The sequence below is a fragment of the Homalodisca vitripennis genome, chromosome 6 (assembly GCF_021130785.1).
Source record: "Homalodisca vitripennis isolate AUS2020 chromosome 6, UT_GWSS_2.1, whole genome shotgun sequence".
Taxonomy (NCBI): domain Eukaryota; kingdom Metazoa; phylum Arthropoda; class Insecta; order Hemiptera; family Cicadellidae; genus Homalodisca; species Homalodisca vitripennis.
In genome coordinates, this window is record NC_060212.1 from 1695409 (window position 1) to 1717448 (window position 22040).

The 22040-nt window shown below is 30.4% G+C and overlaps 1 protein-coding gene across 1 annotated transcript in view; it reads right to left on the reverse strand.

Moving 5' to 3' along the window:
* Window positions 1–1835: 1835 nt before the first annotated feature.
* The window catches only part of LOC124365132, a 74355-nt gene continuing 54150 nt past the window's right edge, over window positions 1836–22040 (reverse strand). The window contains exon 3 of the mRNA XM_046821084.1: window positions 1836–1883. Within this exon, the coding sequence (XP_046677040.1) occupies window positions 1836–1883 (48 nt within the window). The remainder of the gene's footprint in view (window positions 1884–22040) is intronic.

Sequence of the window (22040 nt, forward strand, 5' to 3'; positions counted from 1 at the left end):
AATAAGATTCAGTGATTTGGTCTTGCAGTTACCATAATGTACTTCCCAGAAGCTTGGGAACGTATATGTGTTCACAGAAATAGCCAATATGCCAATTTTAAATATTCAATGAAGCATAGCGAAAATATTTATCAGATTAGAATGTTTTAATCATTATATGCTATCTCAATGTTACTAAACGTTCAAATGGTCATCCTCTACAAATATATGAGAACATGAAATGCAGGACGGGGTATAACTTGCTGCTTAGTAGTTTTATTTTAACTATCCGTACAAATTTTATTATAGGCTTATAGTTAGTCTTAGTTTGTTTCTTACCCAATGCAGGTCTATTGTGAACTATATTCTGTAGTTAATTTTAAATAATTTATATTGTATTTTGTTCGTTATTAAGTTCATATTTCTTTTGTTGAGTTACTGAAGTTGACACACAACATGATAGTTGTTATACGTGAGTCATGCGTGTTACAACGCTCTGGCATTACTTGCTTGCTTTAAGCTTTTGTTAATTATGTATTTTATTTAACTGAAGAAGACATTAGATTGCAAATCTCGAAACGTAATGTTACTGATTTTTGTATTAATAAACGATGGCAAATATCAGGAAACTCCGTTTCCTTTACAATTATTCTATCGTGAAAAACAAACTTCATTCAACGGTCCTAACAAATACTGGGAAATATATCGTAAATTTTAGTACCTGTGAGAATAATGTGTCTTTTGGAAGCGATGGTGTGTCTGTCCTGGAGCAATAAGACAGGATTTTGTGCGGAGATTTAACATTTTAAAAAGTATCATGCTTTACCTTTGGAGTTATGACAAGCTTTCTACTCTACATAAGAGCATCATATACCGACACTCTAAGTTTTTATTGAAACAGGATATAGAGATGAGAGACACAATCAGTTTCTGATTTGTCTAAGTACTATGTTACCTCACCAACAAGGGATATTATAACTTTAATAGAGTCTATTATAGTGCACTAAAGGTAACGATTTTAAAGTAAACATGGATTACCTACCTGACACGGGTAAAATGTTGTTATTTAAAATAGAACTCTTGTATGTGGCATTTCCATGATGGCATGGAACAAGATGGAGAGTGAATAAGGAGTACATATGTAAATATTTAATATTTCGAGATGGCACTACAGTTGGTGTACATGTGTAATATGTTTCATCACGCATGGGACAGTATGGAGAGCAGAGATTGCGATTTATCAGGCATGGGTCAGATCTCAGTCATGGATCTCAAGTTGGCATAGCCTTAAGTAGCAGTCCATTATAGACTACATAGCATGCAGCAACAATACGAACTAACTCGAGCTGCATTTCCTTGAATAAATCTATGTCGCACTAAGGAATTGTACATTATCGTATAAGAGTAAGATATTATATTATCTACTAAGTAGATCACTGTATGTTAGGTTATATTCCCTGAATATTTTCCTCTGTATTATTGTTAACGTTTGTCGAATTATTAGTAGGGAGTAAAATATGCTAAAAGTCAATACAATAACAATAACTAAAATAAACCGACTTCGAATCCCTAAAATAGACACAAAAAAATTCTTCAAAATTAAATAAAATGAAAAATAATCATAACACTGATGAATCTCTGATAAACGTTGAAAATTTATCCATTTGAAAAACCTTTGTCTAAAGAAAATTTGGTATTAAAAAAAGGCCTAAACTTTTCCCCTACACCATACAAATTTAATCACATTAACTTCGTAACTGATGCGTTCGAATTTGCAAGAAACATAAGAATAAAATATTATTTCAGTCAAAACACTTGAGATAATAAAATTAAAACTCCTCAATGTTTACTCAAATTCAAAGATCGCTCAGGATGGCAACCTCCACCACTTCCACTAGAACACCCTGTGAGTAATTAATAAGTTTAATTTTGGAAAATATTTCAAATCCTGATCTGCCAGACAGTCTTCCTAAATCCAAAAACATATCTCGTGTTGAACGAAAAGCAATTAGGTCACTTCAAAATAATGATCAAATTATGATTTTGCCTTCGTACAAAGGCAGTTCTATTGTAATTTTAAACAAGGTTGATTACATTAAATAGGCAGAGGTCAGCTAAGTGATAGTTCTACCTACAAACAAATTGATGAAGAACTAACATCAGCATTTAACCAAAATATCCGTGATTTCCTTACTAAAGAGGATGCTAATGAGGATCTTTCAGATGATATGCTAAATCTTCTTGTCCAAAAAACAAATTTTTACCATTTATCAAAAATACATAAACCATCGAGACCACCTCCTGGCAGACCTATCTTGACAAGCATCGGTTCTGCTACAGAGCGAATCTCAGCATTCGTAGATGACAACCTGCAACCCCTGGTGAGAAATCTTCCATCCTACATCAAAGACACCGGACACTTTTTATCAAGACTCAAGGATATTCACCAGCCACTTCCTGATGAGACGATTCTTGTAACGATAGATGTAGAATCGCTTTACACTAACATTCCACATTAAGGTGGTCTGGAAAGCCGCCACACATTTTCTTGAAACAGGGCCAAATATTACTAAATCTTCAACAAACTTTCTATATAAGTTCTCTAACCTCACTCATTCATTTAATTATAAACAATGAATCATTTCAAATTAAAGGGTAAGAACTATCTCCAAATTAAAGGAACAGCGATGGGTATTCGAATGGCCCCATCATACGCCAAATATTTTATGGGATGTGTAGAACAAAATTTGTTTAACTCAAAATTTCCTTCCTTTATTGTGGCTAAGACACAATAGATGACATTTTTGTAGTCTGGAATCATGGGTTAGAGAAACTTCATAATTTCCTTGATAGTTTAAATAAATTTTCATGTCTTAACTTTAATTAAAATATTAATCACAAAATCGTCACTTTTTTGGATGTTGAAGTTTTTCTAGAAAATCTTAGTTTAAAAACCAAAATACGTGTTAAGGGTACCAATAAAATGAATTACTTACATTACAGTAGCTGCCATCCAAATTATGTAAAAAAGTCAATTCCAAAAAGTCTTTCCATTAGAGCCAAATCCTTATGTACAAACGCTTTAGATTTAAAAATTTACAAAAGCAAACTTGAAGCTCTGAAGCTCTTTGTAACAGGGTATACCCTAAAAAACTTTTGAACCGGCAGCTCAGACAACCAAAAAAGGTTACACATATTCCAAATCACTTCCAAAATTATCCTAAATTTATAACAAAATTGTATCCTTGTTTTTTATAACAGAGTGTTCACAAACTTCTGTGGCTAATATTACTCTTAGTTTAAAACAAAACATATCATATAAACATAGGTTGAGAAATATCTCGTTTAGCTAATACCACCGTTTTGTTTTTAACCTGATATCTCTAAAAATATTCAAGCTAAAGAAACCAAACTATAAAGTAGGTTTAAATAGATTAGAGAAAAATTTTAAATTATGTTAAAAAAATGTTTTAAGCCAAAAATAAAATAACCCGTATAGTATAAAAAGTTATTTGACACGAAACAATTTAACATTTTTTATTCCGATTCCGACTGTACTCTTTTCAACAAAATCCGTCAACGAGTATGCGTGCACGACCAATTTAATTATACACTCGCACGAGCCGGGAGCACAAAACCTGTTGTAGTTGAAAGGTTTCAGTTGTTGATGCTCCTGGCTGAAATGTAATATCAACCGTGACGCGAACAAAATACTCTGATTCAGTAAAATATGAATCACCTGATATAGCTTGAATAATAAATAAACAAAATTAAAATACTTTAGACGAGAGTACTATATTCATCAAAGCTGAATGTTTACAATCATTATTATAATGTTAACACTTCTCACCTACGAGTTAAACTGTTGAGCTGTATAGCAATTTTCACTGTGTATTATTAAACACAAGAGTGATTAATCAGTAAAGTGTGTACCGAGGTTGTTATTCTCTAATACAATAATTTATGACGAGCCGTCAATTTTATTTTGGAATTACTATTAAGTTTTGTGATGATAACAGACCCTTTCAATATGTATATTACATTGAGGGTAAATATTTAGGTTTTAAATTTTTATATTTCAGAAAGGGGAATATCCAAAAAATCAAGTTTTGTTCACACTTAGAGAAAGGGTGTTGTTAATAACTGTGTTTAACAGAATAGTATTATAGGTTCTGGAGATACAAATGCCAAAGGCGACAATAATCAACTTCCAAGAACCATAGAATCGCTAAGAAAATCTTAACATTAGGGTTGTATTATACCACTTCACTAAATGTTCTATAACACTTTTCAAGCACATACATGCCTAATTGTACGGAATGATTTAGTTATATTTAAATCATTAGTCAGACTTAAAACCCAAAAGTCCCACCCCCCTTCTAACTTTTGAACGGAATTAAACAAACCAATATCCTTTGGGGGTTAGTTATATAATGACAATTGATGGTTTTTGCGCTACATGAGAGCTTAGCCCCTCAACCCAAAATGGGGGTTTGGGGGGTCAAGTCAAAAGTTTTTAAATTCAAACCCCCATCAAGTGGACACTTCACTTTAAAGGTCTTTATAAAAGAAGAACAATGCCACAGACTAGGGGTCTCAATCTCAATCCAGTACGAAAAAACGGCTTGAAAACTTAGGCTAAGAAACACTATTTTTCTTAACAAAGCTCAACGATTGAAAACCCCAGTAACAATAGGTTAAGAGAAAGAATTTAAAAAATCGTGTAGATACTACAGAAAACGGTTACTTCCTAAAATATAATACGCTGAAACAACATAACGTTATAGTACGACTTTGGATATGTAAATTTCAATAATTTAGTCAAACATATTCTTTGTGCATGATTTGTGAGTGTTGCAATTCATATAAGCTTCAATCGTTCTCTTGTTGTACCATTTGAATTGATTCACAATGTATATAAATACAAACATATAACACAAAAAGGCATAAATTTCCACATTATAGCTAAATGGTCAGTGCAATCATAGTGACGGTGGGGCAACAATAAGCGTGGTTGACTGGGATCTGTTGACGCTGTATGAAATAATGCTTGCACGGCAAACATTGTCTAATAGAAGCAGTGCAAACAAGAATCATGAAAATGTTTACTGCAGTAGAATAGACAGACTATAATACCTGATGACCTCCTTTACAACACGCTGACGCAACAATCTGGGTTTACAGCGTAGCCTTTATTTTATACTAGAGTGGTTTTCATTGGTTAACATCACAGTATACGGTTACTGTAAGTGTTTTCTTCAAAGCTGCAAAATGGTTAGTTTCATTATTTCATCTGCATCTTTGACTAATTGAACCTAAAAAATTAAGAATTCGAAATTACTACGTGAGAAAACAGTGATCATTTGTAAAGAAGTTATGTTATATATTTTTTTTCTGCTGTTTTTCTTTTTAAAATACCGTCGTTAAATGATAGTTATTTTAGAACATAATCTTAAATAGCAGAATAAAAATAACATTACATATTTAATTAAGGCTTTAGTTCAGTTTACTTTCAAATATAAAAAAATATTGTGTCGGCTGAGCGTTAGTGAAGCTTATCATTTGTAGAGTTTGAATAATTTCTTTTACGTCTGTGCATCTGTTTATATTGTTTATATTTATCCGCAATTTTTTTCTGAGTAAAAACATTACTATTAATGAAATGGATGTATCTTAAAATGTGTATGAATAAGATTTTTCAAATTACTTTGACTACGCTATTTCGTTTAGATATTTGTTTTTGCCATAAATTACATTTAGAACTAACAAAACATAAATTCATATGTTTTGAATGAATTTACTAACTAATTCAAAGCAAGACATTTCGGTAAAGCTGGAGTTCGTGTTAAAGGAAAATCTTTATCTCAAAATACTTCACATAACAGACTAAACATTTTTTGAATATATATGTATACTTCAAACAAACTTGATCCTAGCACATTATTAGTTGTCTTTAATAAGTGCATGATGATGGTAAACGGTTATAACTTAGTTCTTGGGCATCCTACAACGAAAAAGAATTATTTAGAATAAGCAAGTTTTGTTAAATTAGAAAACTACTATGTTTGTTTATTGTTTTAAAATTACGTAGTAGTTCAGTAATGATTGTATAAACTTAATTTACAGTCGTTAAAACAGGATTAAACACCATAATTATTACATAATATTTAATTGATTTGTATTAAACTGAGATCCTCTGATTAAATATCTCTATAATAATTAATCGATACATGATGAGTTTCCTGGTAAGTCTAAACAATAAACATTTTTTTAAATAGCAACATTCAGATACTTTGAAACGTTTCTAACATATTTTAAAGCCGATACCTTATGTGACATATTTTTTGTGAAGTTCATATGACTTAACGTATGAGAGACACGATCAGTGTCAAATACTGAGAAATTTAAAAGTAAAAAATGTTTCAAAGACAGACATTTAGAGGCTAAGAGTACAGAATTGTTGAGTCATAACTACTTGTATGTGAAATTATTTACGATATCACATTTCAAACAATACACCAGAAAACAATAGATTCGTTATAATGCGTGTATCATACCTAATAGTAACACTGGCTTTCCGTTACAATATAGAACAAAATGATAAAACAATATATAATCAGCTAGGAACTCTGGTTAACATGTTATGCTATAATATTGAGTTCAGATCATGTAAAACAGAATTGAAGTATACAGTTAATATATTTATGTTCTGTACCGATAGATTTTACAACTGGGTCGAATTAAGCAATGGGGATGTATAAAATAGTCGAAGTTAAAACAATTTTTGAAACATATTGATTATTTGCTCTTTAGTGCAGCTACTGGATAATAAATTAAGTAAAATTAAATCAAAATGTCTCCCTAAACCTTTTACAGCTAAACGAAATTTAAATAAAAAACCCAAATGCATTTTTAATTTACCTTGGTAAGGTATATTTCCTAATAAACTCTTTTAATAATACAATAATCATATTATTATTCATACAAAGTACAGTTATATGGTACATCAAAGTTTCTGTAGCTTATTACATTATAACCTCCTACTAATAATTTTTTCACAAATGGTGACTTTTCTCAAATATGTATTATAGATTTAATAGAACCTATTATAATACAACACTAACTGTTCATACTAAATCCACTGAATGAAGATGGACAACAGAGTACACAATGCAGGCAATATATACATGAGCTTCTTATCTCTTACAACTCCTTATCTCTTACAAACACATACAAACTGGTGCCACATATCGGCAGAATTTGTCAACACAAACAAGTTTGTCTCAGAGTAGTGGTTTCACCGAATAACTAGATTATCCGTCGAGTCTCAAATATATTTTGAGATTATAACATCACTTCTCTAATCTACCTGTGAGAAACGTTAGTAGGCTTCAAAATCGTCAATTAAATGCAAAATTGGTCTTGTATCAAATCTGAACATCCATATTAGAGAACGTTTAAGGTTTGGTTGAAATAAAAGCACAAACATCGTTTTACACCCTTATTGCATAGTGTATCAAATTTTTATTGCACGAAATATAGGAAAGTCTACTTTATTTACAATCCAGAATGAGTATTATTACTAAATTATACTAGGGATGCCATCGCACTTTTTGATCAATAAACGGCTGTACTAAAGGCTTAAAAAGAGTTCTGCATGGTAAAGGATTTCTGCTAAGGACAATAATTGATCGTCTAGTAATTTAAATATGAGGAATTCTAAGAGAATAATGAATAATTATTTCAATTACAAAATTATATTATTCAAGATAAATATACAATTACAATTATTTTACTCCACAATCTCATCGAACAACAACATTGTGTTTAAGCTACGAAAGTATTGTATAGAATACTACCAGTTACCTGCGGCCTTAGACGCACTATTATGCTTTTAAATTATTTATTAAGTAATATTCTGGAGCCCTATGATATTTATCAAACAGATGTAGACATACATCAGCTACATATTATTTTAGTATATATGGCTAAAGATTCAAAAATTAAATAAATTTCTACTGCTTCTGTTTATGCCATGTTAAAAAGATATATAAATATATGTCTTAGAAAATAATCGGCTTAAAAACGTCAACTCTGAATTATTAAATGCACTGTCTGCCTAACGTATTTCCAGTGCTATATTCGAGTTTTCCTTTGGCTCCGATAAAAAAAATATACCAATACATGTTACTATAGAGTAAAAAGGATTATGTTTCTTACGCAAAATATTATTCCAAAAAATTTGTGTTGTACATAGAAATGTTAGTTGGAGGTTCGATTAATCGCTTTGGCAACGACTCTCTTTGTATGACTTTACAGTGGTCATTACATTTTCCTAAAACAAATGAAACCTCCCCTATCACTTAAAATACTTTCAAAATGTTGACCGTAAATTAGTAAGGATTTAAAACTTGATTGTTTATTAAATAAAGATTTTTACCCACACAGCCACGTATAAGCTATGATTTAGTAGCCCATTATAAATGCAAAAGAAACATACAATGGCAGTAGAGTGGAAAATATATTTATCATTTATTTTTTAGAAAGTCATAAATCAAACGTATACATCCATCAGTGTTATCAAAGAATTATAGTTGTATATGTCTACTATTCAAATTAAAGTAATTTTACTTGACGAGTAGGCACACTCACTGAAGTATTTCTTACAGCAGTAGTCACCAAACGGTATTAATAGACGATATAATCGTATCAACTTGAAAGTTATTCACTTATACAACGATCGTACTGAAAAGGTTTTAAGTCTGAGATTTCTCGCTTCAGCTTCAGCACTATCGTCGATGTCAACAACATGAGTTACTGCTCAACTTTCCTTCTTAGTGTTATAAAGCGATTTGCAACTTGAGTGCGACTTTGTTCCAGAAATGGAAATGTAGTTTTGATGTTCACTACATCGCGACGTTTGGCACTGCCTCACATCTCGTGGAGCTTTACCGCTATCGTTTTATTGTGGACTAAAGAAGACCCATTTACAAGTTATCCCATGTATAAGCTTTAGTATTTGATATTTTTGGTGTATATAATAATATATTCTATATTTATCCAGTTTTTAGTTTCACTATATGCGACAGTACGTATCAGATCTGAACAAGAATACAAATAAATATTTATAACCATAACGCATGGGGAAAGGGAACAACGTCGTCACACAACCGTTATTGCAAATGTTTAATTGTAAAATAATTTCTGAGATATAAATCAGTAGCAGTAGATTGAAGGAGAATGATGTCTTGTTGTTTGCCACTACATCTTGGTGTAACTTCATCAGGACTATTTTTATTTTAAACTGACAGTGAAGAAAATTTATTAATTGCGGTGCATTATTGTTACTAATATATGTAATAACATACCAACTAAAAACAGGAAGCGGCAACTAAAATGCTGTTTGTCTTGTACAATTTATAAACTGCTTCCTATGCAAGTTAAAAAAAAAAAAATTACTAGTCTCCTTAGTGAAAGCACTTATGCCATAATGTTATGAGGCCTATGAATCGAACATAAATAGGAATATACCACGCACGTATTATTGTAGCGCTCATAATCAATAAGAACTGAGTTTTATGCGATCCAAACACCATATTTTTCTAGCCGTTTTAGTCGAATTAGTGAGTATGGTTTGTTATCTCAATTAAAGGATACATACGCCATACGAAGGACTGACAAGCTTATCAAAATGTGTGTCCAACGTTTAAAATTCAATTCCGTTTTAAAAATCCTATTTGCAGTGCCATAGGTAAGTATTCCTTACTGCTCCAATAAAAACATATACACATGAGTAGGGTTCGAAAATCGACTTATATCTATCAGATTCAATTACCAGCCCTTGCATCTTACTTCTGGCCTCATACAATTACAGGTAAAAATTGTTTCTGACCTTATGTCCTGATGAAGAAATTATAAATACATACATAAACTGTGAAATTTACTACAACGTAAAAGTGCTTATTTTGGCCATTGAGTTTTCAAATCGTCTAATTACGACAGTTGAGGCAACATATTTATCTCTTTGTTATAAAATATCTGTACTAATATATATATATATATATATATATATATATATATATATACATATTAATACAGATATATACATATATATATATATAAGTAGATATAAATATGAGGGTTCTAGACCACTTTTGGGACAGTCAGAAAATCAATGTAAAATACTGTCCATTGAACAATAAAAAAATCTAAGAAATCTAACAGGAAACCACGAATGTAAAATACTGTCCATTGAACCATAAACAAATCTAAGAAATCTAACAGGAAACCACGAATGGAAAATAACCGAATCTTTAGCTGTTTACTGTTCATTGTAGGCTTCTAATTTCTTAAGCTATTTTAATGAAAAAATCCAGAAATCTTCGAAATCTTTATTCTACAAAGTTAATTGTAACACAGTCTTTATCTTTAATAGTCTTCTTTCCAGTAACAATCAAGTGTAATTTATCATTTTTATTCAATTCTTTAATCTTTTTTTCATCCAAAACAGTCAAAAATCTGTTCGGTAAGTGTACTTTATAATCTTCCAACTCGGCAATTATTGTAAACCCGAATTTATCTTTCATTTTCTCCAGATTCAAAATTTTGTATTTCTTATTTTCTTCTAATTCTATTAATCTCTTGTATTCTTTGAACTTTAAATCACCAACCTTATTCAACTCTTGTAACAGTGCCATTTACATAGAAAAAAATTAATACTTCTACACTTTTAAGGTGAAAAATCAAAACTATACTTCCAAAATACACAAAAAAACCGGGGTTTTGACCCTAAAAACACGGTTTTTTAGGGTCAAAACCACAGCTCTTAAGGTGCATATACTAGAGTTTTTTGAAAAATCCTGAAAATCTACTGAATTTCTCTAATTATTGCGAATTTTTAGCTTTAAAGTTGATAATGTGAACGATATTTCTCGAAAATTCTGTTGTAAATATATTAAAATCTTAATGAAAAATCTTGGAAAAGTTAAAGAAAAAAATATTGAAAAAATAGTATTATAGAATTTAAATTACCCCCTACAAACCAATATAGTAATAAAAGTACTTTTATTACTATAACTATACTATTTTTTCAAAAATTTTAAGTCTTAGTTTACAGATTTTTCTATAATAAATAGAAGAATCTACAGCTGTTTTACTACAATTTGTGCTGATTTGTGTCAAATTCTAGTAAAATTCTCCACTTTTCAAAGTGTTAGTTAAACAAATTTTTCTTCTTTAAATAGAAGAATCAAAGGCTGTTTAAACCATAAATTGTGCTGATTTTTATCAAATTTTGATAAAAATCCTTAGAAATCTACTGAATTATTGCTATTTTTCAGCTTAATAAAAAGATATTTCACTAAATAGTAAAACTTGGCACATTCAAATTTTCCCTATTTAAATGGAGAGGAAAAAGATATTCTGCCCGTACTGCAAAAAAGATGTTTTCGAACATCATTTTACCCGACATTATAAGTCAAAAAATCATCTAAAAAACAAAGAACTTTATGAGAAAGAACTAAATTATTTGAGGAATTGGGCTAAAGAAAATCAAATTGTCGATCATGAAAAGATGTACAATATAGAAAAATTGCGTGAACTAAAGAAAAATTTTAAGGAAATTAAAAAAGATCTCAATCTATTTAAAGATGAAAAAAATTCAATCAATCGCTGAGAAATTGTCCATTGAAACAAACGATAAAACTAAGTCTGAAATGATCGAAGAAATTGACAAAACTCTTAATGAGAAACCCGAAAATATCATTGATGTAGAAGTTTTATCCTCAATACACGGTCTTTTCAAGCAATACATTTTAACAAATTTAAACGATAATTCCATGTCAATTTACAAATATCTATCAATTATGCGGTCAGAAATTAAGAGTTTAATCGAGAAATTTCAAGAAAATGTTAAAAATATGAAGGGTTATCTCTCTTTAGAATGCGAATACGAACGAACTTTAGTGAACGGTGAAACACAAACGTGTCCAATGTACTTTACTATAAAAGCAGACGAAATCTTTGACATAAACGACTTTATTACTAAGCAATTTAATAAATTAACACATCGAGAACAGACAAATCATCCAAATCGAGGTTCTGGATGGACATTAAAACGCTGTAAACAACTGATTTTGAGCCTTAATAAACACGAATTTATGAACGCAGGATCATATATCGATTTACCAAAGAAAATCAAAGATAAGAAAGCTTGTATAAATATCAAAAATAAAGATGATTATTGCTTTATTTATTCTATCCGATGTGCTATTGAAAAACCAGAAACTCATGTAGACAGAGCAAAACAATATGAAAAATTTGTAAATGACGAGATATTTTCTGCGTTCGACTATCCTATGTCCTTAAAAGATATACAATTATTTGAAAAACGAAGCAGTAAAGCAAAGTATAATTATCCGAAAATGTCTGTAAATGTCTATAGTTTTTGATGAAAAACTCAATATTGTTCCGTTGCAAATTTCAGAAATTTATGATGCCGAGTTAGAAATCGATTTATTGTATGTTAAACAAGATGACAAATCTCATTATGTTTTGATAACAGATTTAAACAAACTTGTATTTTCTCAGTTATCTAAGTGTAAAAATAAAAAATTTCTTTGTAGAAGATGTTTAAGCCATTTCTACAAATCTGGAGATTTAACAGATCATTTAGAAATTTGCAAACAACACGAAGTTTGTAAGCCAATTATGCCGTTTCCAGGTCAAACAACAACATTTACTAATTATCAAAAGAAATTTTCTCATCCTTACGTTATTTATATGGATTTTGAAAGCATATTAGAGAAGATTCCCACATGCAAAAACAATCCGCAAAAGTCGACTACAACCAAGATTCAGAAGCACATTCCATATGGTTTTACTCTATACTTAGTGTCTAATGTGACCAATCGTATGTACAAGCCGATATGTTATCGAGCAAAAAATGAAGAAGATTTGCCAAATGTTCCTGCAAAATTGTTTGAAGAACTTAATAAATTATCGAAATACATAGCTAAAAAGTATAATTCTAAGAATAAAATACCTATGAAATTAACTGAAGAAGAAGAAATTTCGTATCAAAATTCCAGTCTTTGTCATATTTGTGAATTTGAGGGTTTTGATAATCAAACAAGAAAAAAAGTACGAGATCATTGTTCATTTAACAGGTAAATTTCGAGGTGCTGCTCATTTTATCTTGTAACTTGAATCTCAAATTTCCTCAAAATATTCCCGTTTTCTGCCACAATATGTCATGTTACGATACTCATTTGTACATAAAAGAGTTGGCAAAACAGTATGGTAATGTTGATTTGATCGCAAACACAGATGAGAAATATATAAATTATTCTGTAAATTCTGGATATGGATATGAGTTTGAAGATGATAAACCAAGAAAGTTCATCAAGTTTTCTTTCGTAGACACGTTCAGATTTATGGCATCGTCTATAGAAAAGTTAGCTAAAAATCTAAAGAGAGATGATTTCAAGCATACAAATCATTTTATACAAGATGGTCTGAACGCAATTCTAGATAGACAACCAAATGACGAAGAAGAAATCTTTAAAATTCTATCTGGAAAAGGAATATTTCCCTATGAATTTATCGACAGTATTGAAAAAACTTGATTACACAGAAGAATTGAGAATTCAAGATTTCTATTCACTTTTGACAGACGAGAGCATATCTGAGAAAGATTTTCAACACTACTTAAATGTATGGAACAAATTAAAAGTAAAAAATCTAGGAAATTACTCCGATCTCTATAACATTCAAGATGTTCTATTGCTCGCTGATATCTTTGAAAATTTCAGAAACATTTGTTTGAATTGCTATAAGCTTGATCCAGCACACTATTTAACAGCTCCCAGTCTTGCTTGGGATGCTATGTTAAAATTAACGTAGATAGAATTACAATTAATTAGTGATTATAACATGTATTTGATGATCGAAAAAGGTATTCGCGGAGGCATTTCTCAGTGTATTAAACGATATGTGAAAGCAAATAACAAATATTTAAAAGATTTTGATAAGACAAAGCCCGAAAACTATTTGTTGTACGTCGATGCAAACAACCTTTATGGGTATGGACTTATGCAAAATTTACCATATAACGAAATCAAGTGGATGGATCCTAAAACGTATACAACAGCAGAATGGAAAGAAACAATTTTGGAACTCACTGGAGACGAAGATTATGGCTATATTCTCGAAGTTGATCTTGGATATCCAACGAATTTACACGAACATCACAAGGATTTACCTCTTGCTCCAGAACATTTTAAAAACAAACTTTGCACAACTCTACTGGATAAAACTGAATACGTTGTTCATTCGAGAAATTTGAAGTTCTATTTGGAACAAGGTATGATTTTGAAACATGTGAATAGAGTTATTGCATTCGATCAGAAGCCTTTTATGAAAGAATACATTGATTTTAACACAAACATGAGAACCAAAGCTACAAGCGACTTTGAAAAGGACTTTTATAAGCTGATGAACAACTCAGTGTTTGGAAAATCTATGGAAAATGTGAGAAACAGATGTGATATTAAGCTTGGAAATGAAGAATTTTCAATGAAACAAGCTAAGAAAACAAATTTCAAATGCTTTAACATCTTTGACGACAACTGTATAGCGAGTCACATGTACAAACAAAAGGTTAAATTTAACAAACCGATTTACATAGGATTTTCAGTTCTCGACCTCTCAAAATTGCTAATGTACGAGTTTTATTACAACAAATTAAAGAAGTTTGATCCAGATTTGAATCTGTGTTACATGGATACAGACAGTTATTTTCTAGAATTGAAACGAGATCCTTTTAAAATTATTAAAGAAAATATAGATGACTTTGATACAAGTGATTATCCAAAAGATCATGAATGTTTCACTACTAAAAATAAGAAGGTAATAGGGAAATTCAAAGATGAGTTAAATAGCGAAGTTTTAGAAGAATTTTGTGGTTTAAGGTCTAAGATGTACTCGTACAAATATCTAGATAAAAACCCAGTTAGGTGTAAAGGAATTAAGAGAAGCGTTGTAAATAAAACAATAAATATCGAAAACTTGAAGAGATGTTTGTTCGAAGATAAAGAAGAATTTAGAGAGATGACAGTAATCAAAAGCTACAAACATGAGTTGTACACCGTTTACCATAAACAAGCTGGCACTGAACGCTAAAGATGATAAGAGAATTGTCCTAGAAAATAAGATCGATACAGTACCTTATGGCTATAAAAATGAAGCAAAATCTGATATATTAGACGAATTAAATAAACTTGGAAACTTTGAAAAATTGAGAAATAACCGGAAGTTTTTACGAATATGAATTGAAAAAGTCAAAGCTGTAATTTTTTCTATATAAATGGAGGCCCAAAAGAAATGTATAAAGTGTCAAGAATTTAAAGATTTGTCGAAGTTTTTTCAAGATAAGACTAGAAAAGATGGATTATGCTATTATTGTAAGGATTGTAATAAGAAATATAGAAAAGAATTATATGATAAAATGGAAAAATTAACTTTAGAAGAGAAAGAGTGCACACGGTGTAAAAAGGTTAAGAATATTTCAGAATTTTATAATCTCCATTATAGTAAAGACAACAAACAAGCATATTGTAAAGATTGTGCTAAACAAATCTTTGCTAGACCAGTTCTTTGCGTATGCGGAAGAGAAATTCAACATTTCTATAGTCTTAAAAGACATTTACAAACAAACTATCATAATTCGAATGTTTAACATTTTCATCGTGTAATTTAGATATTCTATAAATCAGTCGAGATTCTGCCATATTTGTAGTAAAATGATTTCCGTTGTATAAAATATTCAAAGATTCTTTCATTTGGTTGTAGAGATTTATACTATTTGGATCTCCATGTCTTAATAAAATTTCCATTTCTGGGTAATCAATTTCAAGTTCTTTCAATCTTTTCGGTATTTCTCTCTTTTGAGCTCTGATAACGTAATAAGGCCATTCCCACATGTGATTCTTCTTAATTAACACAAAAACATGGTGTTTTTTCTTATCAAAATCTTTACAAACAAGATCTGGTTTCATTAAGTCAATTTTTACACTTTGTTTTGCAATTATTTCCGTTTTGATTTCATCTTTAATTTGCAAGTGCTTAACTTTGTCCTCTAAATATTTAATCTTGTTTTCAAGTTTGTACACACCAAATTTACGAATGCTTGGTAAAACATCTCTCGTAACCCATTGTTGAAAGCTTTTTGCTTCTATTTTATGAGATCTTAAAATTAACGAATAAAGTCCTGATTCATTAATGAAAATAGTATCTTTGTGAATATTTGCGAGGTGGCCCTCGAGGGCTACCTTATCTTTTAGATAAAAGTATTGAGATTTGTCACCTTCATCGACATTATTTCTAATCGCTTTTTCTGTCTTGTTATATTCCAATATTTCTGCAACATCTTTAGCCTTAAACCAAAATTCATTATTTTCGTCAACAATTGTTAAAAATTTCTTTATTATTGAATTTTAGATGATTATTTCTTAGATCTATGACTGACTCCATTTAGATAGAAAAAATTTAACAAGCAATTTTTATTTTGAGAGACCTGGTTCATTAATAAAAACAGTACAGGGATGAAGATTGTTAAGGGGCCATTCGAATAGACCCCTTGTTTTTTAAGTAAAAATATTGAATTTTGTCATCATCATCAACGTTTAATATGATTGCTTGTCTAGTATTTTCATATTCTAACACCTCTGCAATATCTTTTGCTTTAAACCAAAATTCATTATTATCATCGACAATTGTAAAGATATGTTTGTTTTCAAATCTAAGTTGATTATTGAGTAGGTCTACAACTGACTCCATTTAGATAGAAAAGAAATTTAACTAGTAATTTTTATTTTGAGAATAAAGTCCAGATTCATTAACGAAAACAGTGTTATTTTGGAAGTTTGAAGGTAAGCTATTTATAGCCCCCCCTTATATTTAGATTAAAATAGAAGTTTTTATCATCTTCGTCAACGTTTATTCTGATCGTTTGCATAGTATTTTCATATTCTAGAATTTTTGCTACGTCTTTAGCCTTAAACCAGATCACATTGTTTTCGTCTACAATCGTTAAGATATTTGTGTTATTGAATTTGAGTTGATTATTGAGTAGGCCTACAACTGACTCCATTTAGATAGAAAAGAAATTTAACTAGTAATTTTTATTTCGAGAATAAAGGCCAGATTAATTGATAAAAAACAGTGTCAGGATGAAGATTGTTAAGGGGTCATTCGAATAGCCCCTTGTTTCTCGGGGTCTATGGGATAGACTCCTGTAATTTATACATTCAAAAGTTGTTTTTATCATCATTATCGACATTATTTATGATAGCTTGCCTCGTGTTTTCATATTCTAAAATTTCTGCAACATCTTTTAAAAGCGTGAACACGAAACGTAAAACATGAACGCGGAACGTGAACGTGAACGTGGAACGTGAACGTGAAACGTGAACTTGGAACGTGAACATGAACGTGAACGTGAACGTAGAACGTGAACGTGGAACGTGAACATGAACGTGAACGTGAACGTAGAACGTGAACGTAGAACGTGGAACACGTTCATGTTCACGTTCCAAGTTCACGTTTCACGTTCATGTTCACGTTCCACGTTCACGTTCTACGTTCACGTTCACGTTCACGTTCCGCGTTCATGTTTTTACGTTTCGTGTTCACGCTTTTAAAAGATGTTGCAGAAATTTTAGAATATGAAAACACGAGGCAAGCTATCATAAATAATGTCGATAATGATGATAAAAAACAACTTTTGAATGTATAAATTACAGGAGTCTATCCCATAGACCCCGAGAAACAAGGGGCTATTCGAATGACCCCTTAACAATCTTCATCCTGACACTGTTTTTTATCAATTAATCTGGCCTTTATTCTCGAAATAAAAATTACTAGTTAAATTTCTTTTCTATCTAAATGGAGTCAGTTGTAGGCCTACTCAATAATCAACTCAAATTCAATAACACAAATATCTTAACGATTGTAGACGAAAACAATGTGATCTGGTTTAAGGCTAAAGACGTAGCAAAAATTCTAGAATATGAAAATACTATGCAAACGATCAGAATAAACGTTGACGAAGATGATAAAAACTTCTATTTTAATCTAAATATAAGGGGGGGCTATAAATAGCTTACCTTCAAACTTCCAAAATAACACTGTTTTCGTTAATGAATCTGGACTTTATTCTCAAAATAAAAATTACTAGTTAAATTTCTTTTCTATCTAAATGGAGTCAGTTGTAGACCTACTCAATAATCAACTTAGATTTTGAAAAACAAACATATCTTTACAATTGTCGATGATAATAATGAATTTTGGTTTAAAGCAAAAGATATTGCAGAGGTGTTAGAATATGAAAATACTAGACAAGCAATCATATTAAACGTTGATGATGATGACAAAATTCAATATTTTTACTTAAAAAACAAGGGTCTATTCGAATGGCCCCTTAACAATCTTCATCCCTGTACTGTTTTTATTAATGAACCAGGTCTCTCAAAATAAAAAATTGCTTGTTAAATTTTTTCTATCTAAATGGAGTCAGTCATAGATCTAAGAAATAATCATCTAAAATTCAATAATAAAGAAATTTTAACAATTGTTGACGAAAATAATGAATTTTGGTTTAAGGCTAAAGATGTTGCAGAAATATTGGAATATAACAAGACAGAAAAAGCGATTAGAAAATAATGTCGATGAAGGTGACAAATCTCAATACTTTTATCTAAAAAGATAAGGTAGCCCTCGAGGGCCACCTCGCAAATATTCACAAAGATACTATTTTCATTAATGAATCAGGACTTTATTCGTTAATTTTAAGATCTCATAAAATAGAAGCAAAAAGCTTTCAACAATGGGTTACGAGAGATGTTTTACCAAGCATTCGTAAATTTGGTGTGTACAAACTTGAAAACAAGATTAAATATTTAGAGGACAAAGTTAAGCACTTGCAAATTAAAGATGAAATCAAAACGGAAATAATTGCAAAACAAAGTGTAAAAATTGACTTAATGAAACCAGATCTTGTTTGTAAAGATTTTGATAAGAAAAAACACCATGTTTTTGTGTTAATTAAGAAGAATCACATGTGGGAATGGCCTTATTACGTTATCAGAGCTCAAAAGAGAGAAATACCGAAAAGATTGAAAGAACTTGAAATTGATTACCCAGAAATGGAAATTTTATTAAGACATGGAGATCCAAATAGTATAAATCTCTACAACCAAATGAAAGAATCTTTGAATATTTTATACAACGGAAATCATTTTACTACAAATATGGCAGAATCTCGACTGATTTATAGAATATCTAAATTACACGATGAAAATGTTAAACATTCGAATTATGATAGTTTGTTTGTAAATGTCTTTTAAGACTATAGAAATGTTGAATTTCTCTTCCGCATACGCAAAGAACTGGTCTAGCAAAGATTTGTTTAGCACAATCTTTACAATATGCTTGTTTGTTGTCTTTACTATAATGGAGATTATAAAATTCTGAAATATTCTTAACCTTTTTACACCGTGTGCACTCTTTCTCTTCTAAAGTTAATTTTTCCATTTTATCATATAATTCTTTTCTATATTTCTTATTACAATCCTTACAATAATAGCATAATCCATCTTTTCTAGTCCTTATCTTGAAAAAACTTCGACAAATCTTTAAATTCTTGACACTTTATACATTTCTTTTGGGCCTCCATTTATATAGAAAAAATTACAGCTTTGACTTTTTCAATTCATATTCGTAAAAACTTCCGGTTATTTCTCAATTTTCAAAGTTTCCAAGTTTATTTAATTCGTCTAATATATCAGATTTTGCTTCATTTTTATAGCCATAAGGTACTGTATCGATCTTATTTTCTAGGACAATTCTCTTATCATCTTTAGCGTTCAGTGCCAGCTTGTTTATGGTAACGGTGTACAACTCATGTTTGTAGCTTTTGATTACTGTCATCTCTCTAAATTCTTCTTTATCTTCGAACAAACATCTCTTCAAGTTTTCGATATTTATTGTTTTATTTACAACGCTTCTCTTAATTCCTTTACACCTAACTGGGTTTTTATCTAGATATTTGTACGAGTACATCTTAGACCTTAAACCACAAAATTCTTCTAAAACTTCGCTATTTAACTCATCTTTGAATTTCCCTATTACCTTCTTATTTTTAGTAGTGAAACATTCATGATCTTTTGGATAATCACTTGTATCAAAGTCATCTATATTTTCTTTAATAATTTTAAAAGGATCTCGTTTCAATTCTAGAAAATAACTGTCTGTATCCATGTAACACAGATTCAAATCTGGATCAAACTTCTTTAATTTGTTGTAATAAAACTCGTACATTAGCAATTTTGAGAGGTCGAGAACTGAAAATCCTATGTAAATCGGTTTGTTAAATTTAACCTTTTGTTTGTACATGTGACTCGCTATACAGTTGTCGTCAAAGATGTTAAAGCATTTGAAATTTGTTTTCTTAGCTTGTTTCATTGAAAAATTCTTCATTTCCAAGCTTAATATCACATCTGTTTCTCACATTTTCCATAGATTTTCCAAACACTGAGTTGTTCATCAGCTTATAAAAAGTCCTTTTCAAAGTCGCTTGTAGCTTTGGTTCTCATGTTTGTGTGTTAAAATCAATGTATTCTTTCATAAAAGGCTTCTGATCGAATACAATAACTCTATTCACATGTTTCAAAATCATACCTTGTTCCAAATAGAACTTCAAATTTCTCGAATGAACAACGTATTCAGTTTTATCCAGTAGAGTTGTGCAAAGTTTGTTTTTAAAATGTTCTGGAGCAAGAGGTAAATCCTTGTGATGTTCGTGTAAATTCGTTGGATATCCAAGATCAACTTCGAGAATATAGCCATAATCTTCGTCTCCAGTGAGTTCCAAAATTGTTTCCTTTCCATTCTGCTGTTGTATACGTTTTAGGATCCATCCACTTGATTTCGTTATATGGTAAATTTTGCATAAGTCCATACCATAAAGGTTGTTTGCATCGACGTACAACAAATAGTTTTCGGGCTTTGTCTTATCAAAAATCTTTTAAATATTTGTTATTTGCTTTCACATATCGTTTAATACACTGAGAAATGCCTCCGCGAATACCTTTTTCGATCATCAAATACATGTTATAATCACTAATTTAATTGTAATTCTATCTGCGTTAATTTTAAACATAGCATCCCAAGCAAGACTGGGAGCTGTTAAATAGTGTGCTGGATCAAGCATATAGCAATTTCAAACAAATGTTTCTGAAAATTTTCAAAGATATCAGCGAGCAATAGAACATCTTGAATGTTATAGAGATCGGAGTAATTTTCCTAGATTTTTTACTTTTAATTTGTTCCATACATTTAAGTAGTGTTGAAAATCTTTCTCAGATATGCTCTCGTCTCTGTCAAAAGTGAATAGAAATCTTGAATTCTCAATTCTTCTGTGTAATCAAGTTTTTCAATACTGTCGATAAATTCATAGGGAAATATTCCTTTTCCAGATAGAATTTTAAAGATTTCTTCTTCGTCATTTGGTTGTCTATCTAGAATTGCGTTCAGACCATCTTGTATAAAAATGATTTGTATGCTTGAAATCATCTCTCTTTAGATTTTTAGCTAACTTTTCTATAGACGATGCCATAAATCTGAACGTGTCTACGAAAGAAAACTTGATGAACTTCTTGGTTTATCATCTTCAAACTCATATCCATATCCAGAATTTACAGAATAATTTATATATTTTCTCATCTGTGTTTTGCGATCAAATCCAACATTACCATACTGGTTTGCCAACTCTTTTATGTACAAATGAGTATCGTAACATGACATATTGTGGCAGAAAAACGGGAATATTTTGAGGAAATTTGAGATTCAAGTTACAAGAATAAATGAGCAGCACCTCGAAATTTACCTGTTTAAATGACAATGATCTCGTACTTTTTTTCTTGTTTGATTATCAAAACCCTCAAATTCACAAATATGACAAAGACTGGAATTTTGATACGAAATTTCTTCTTCTTCAGTTAATT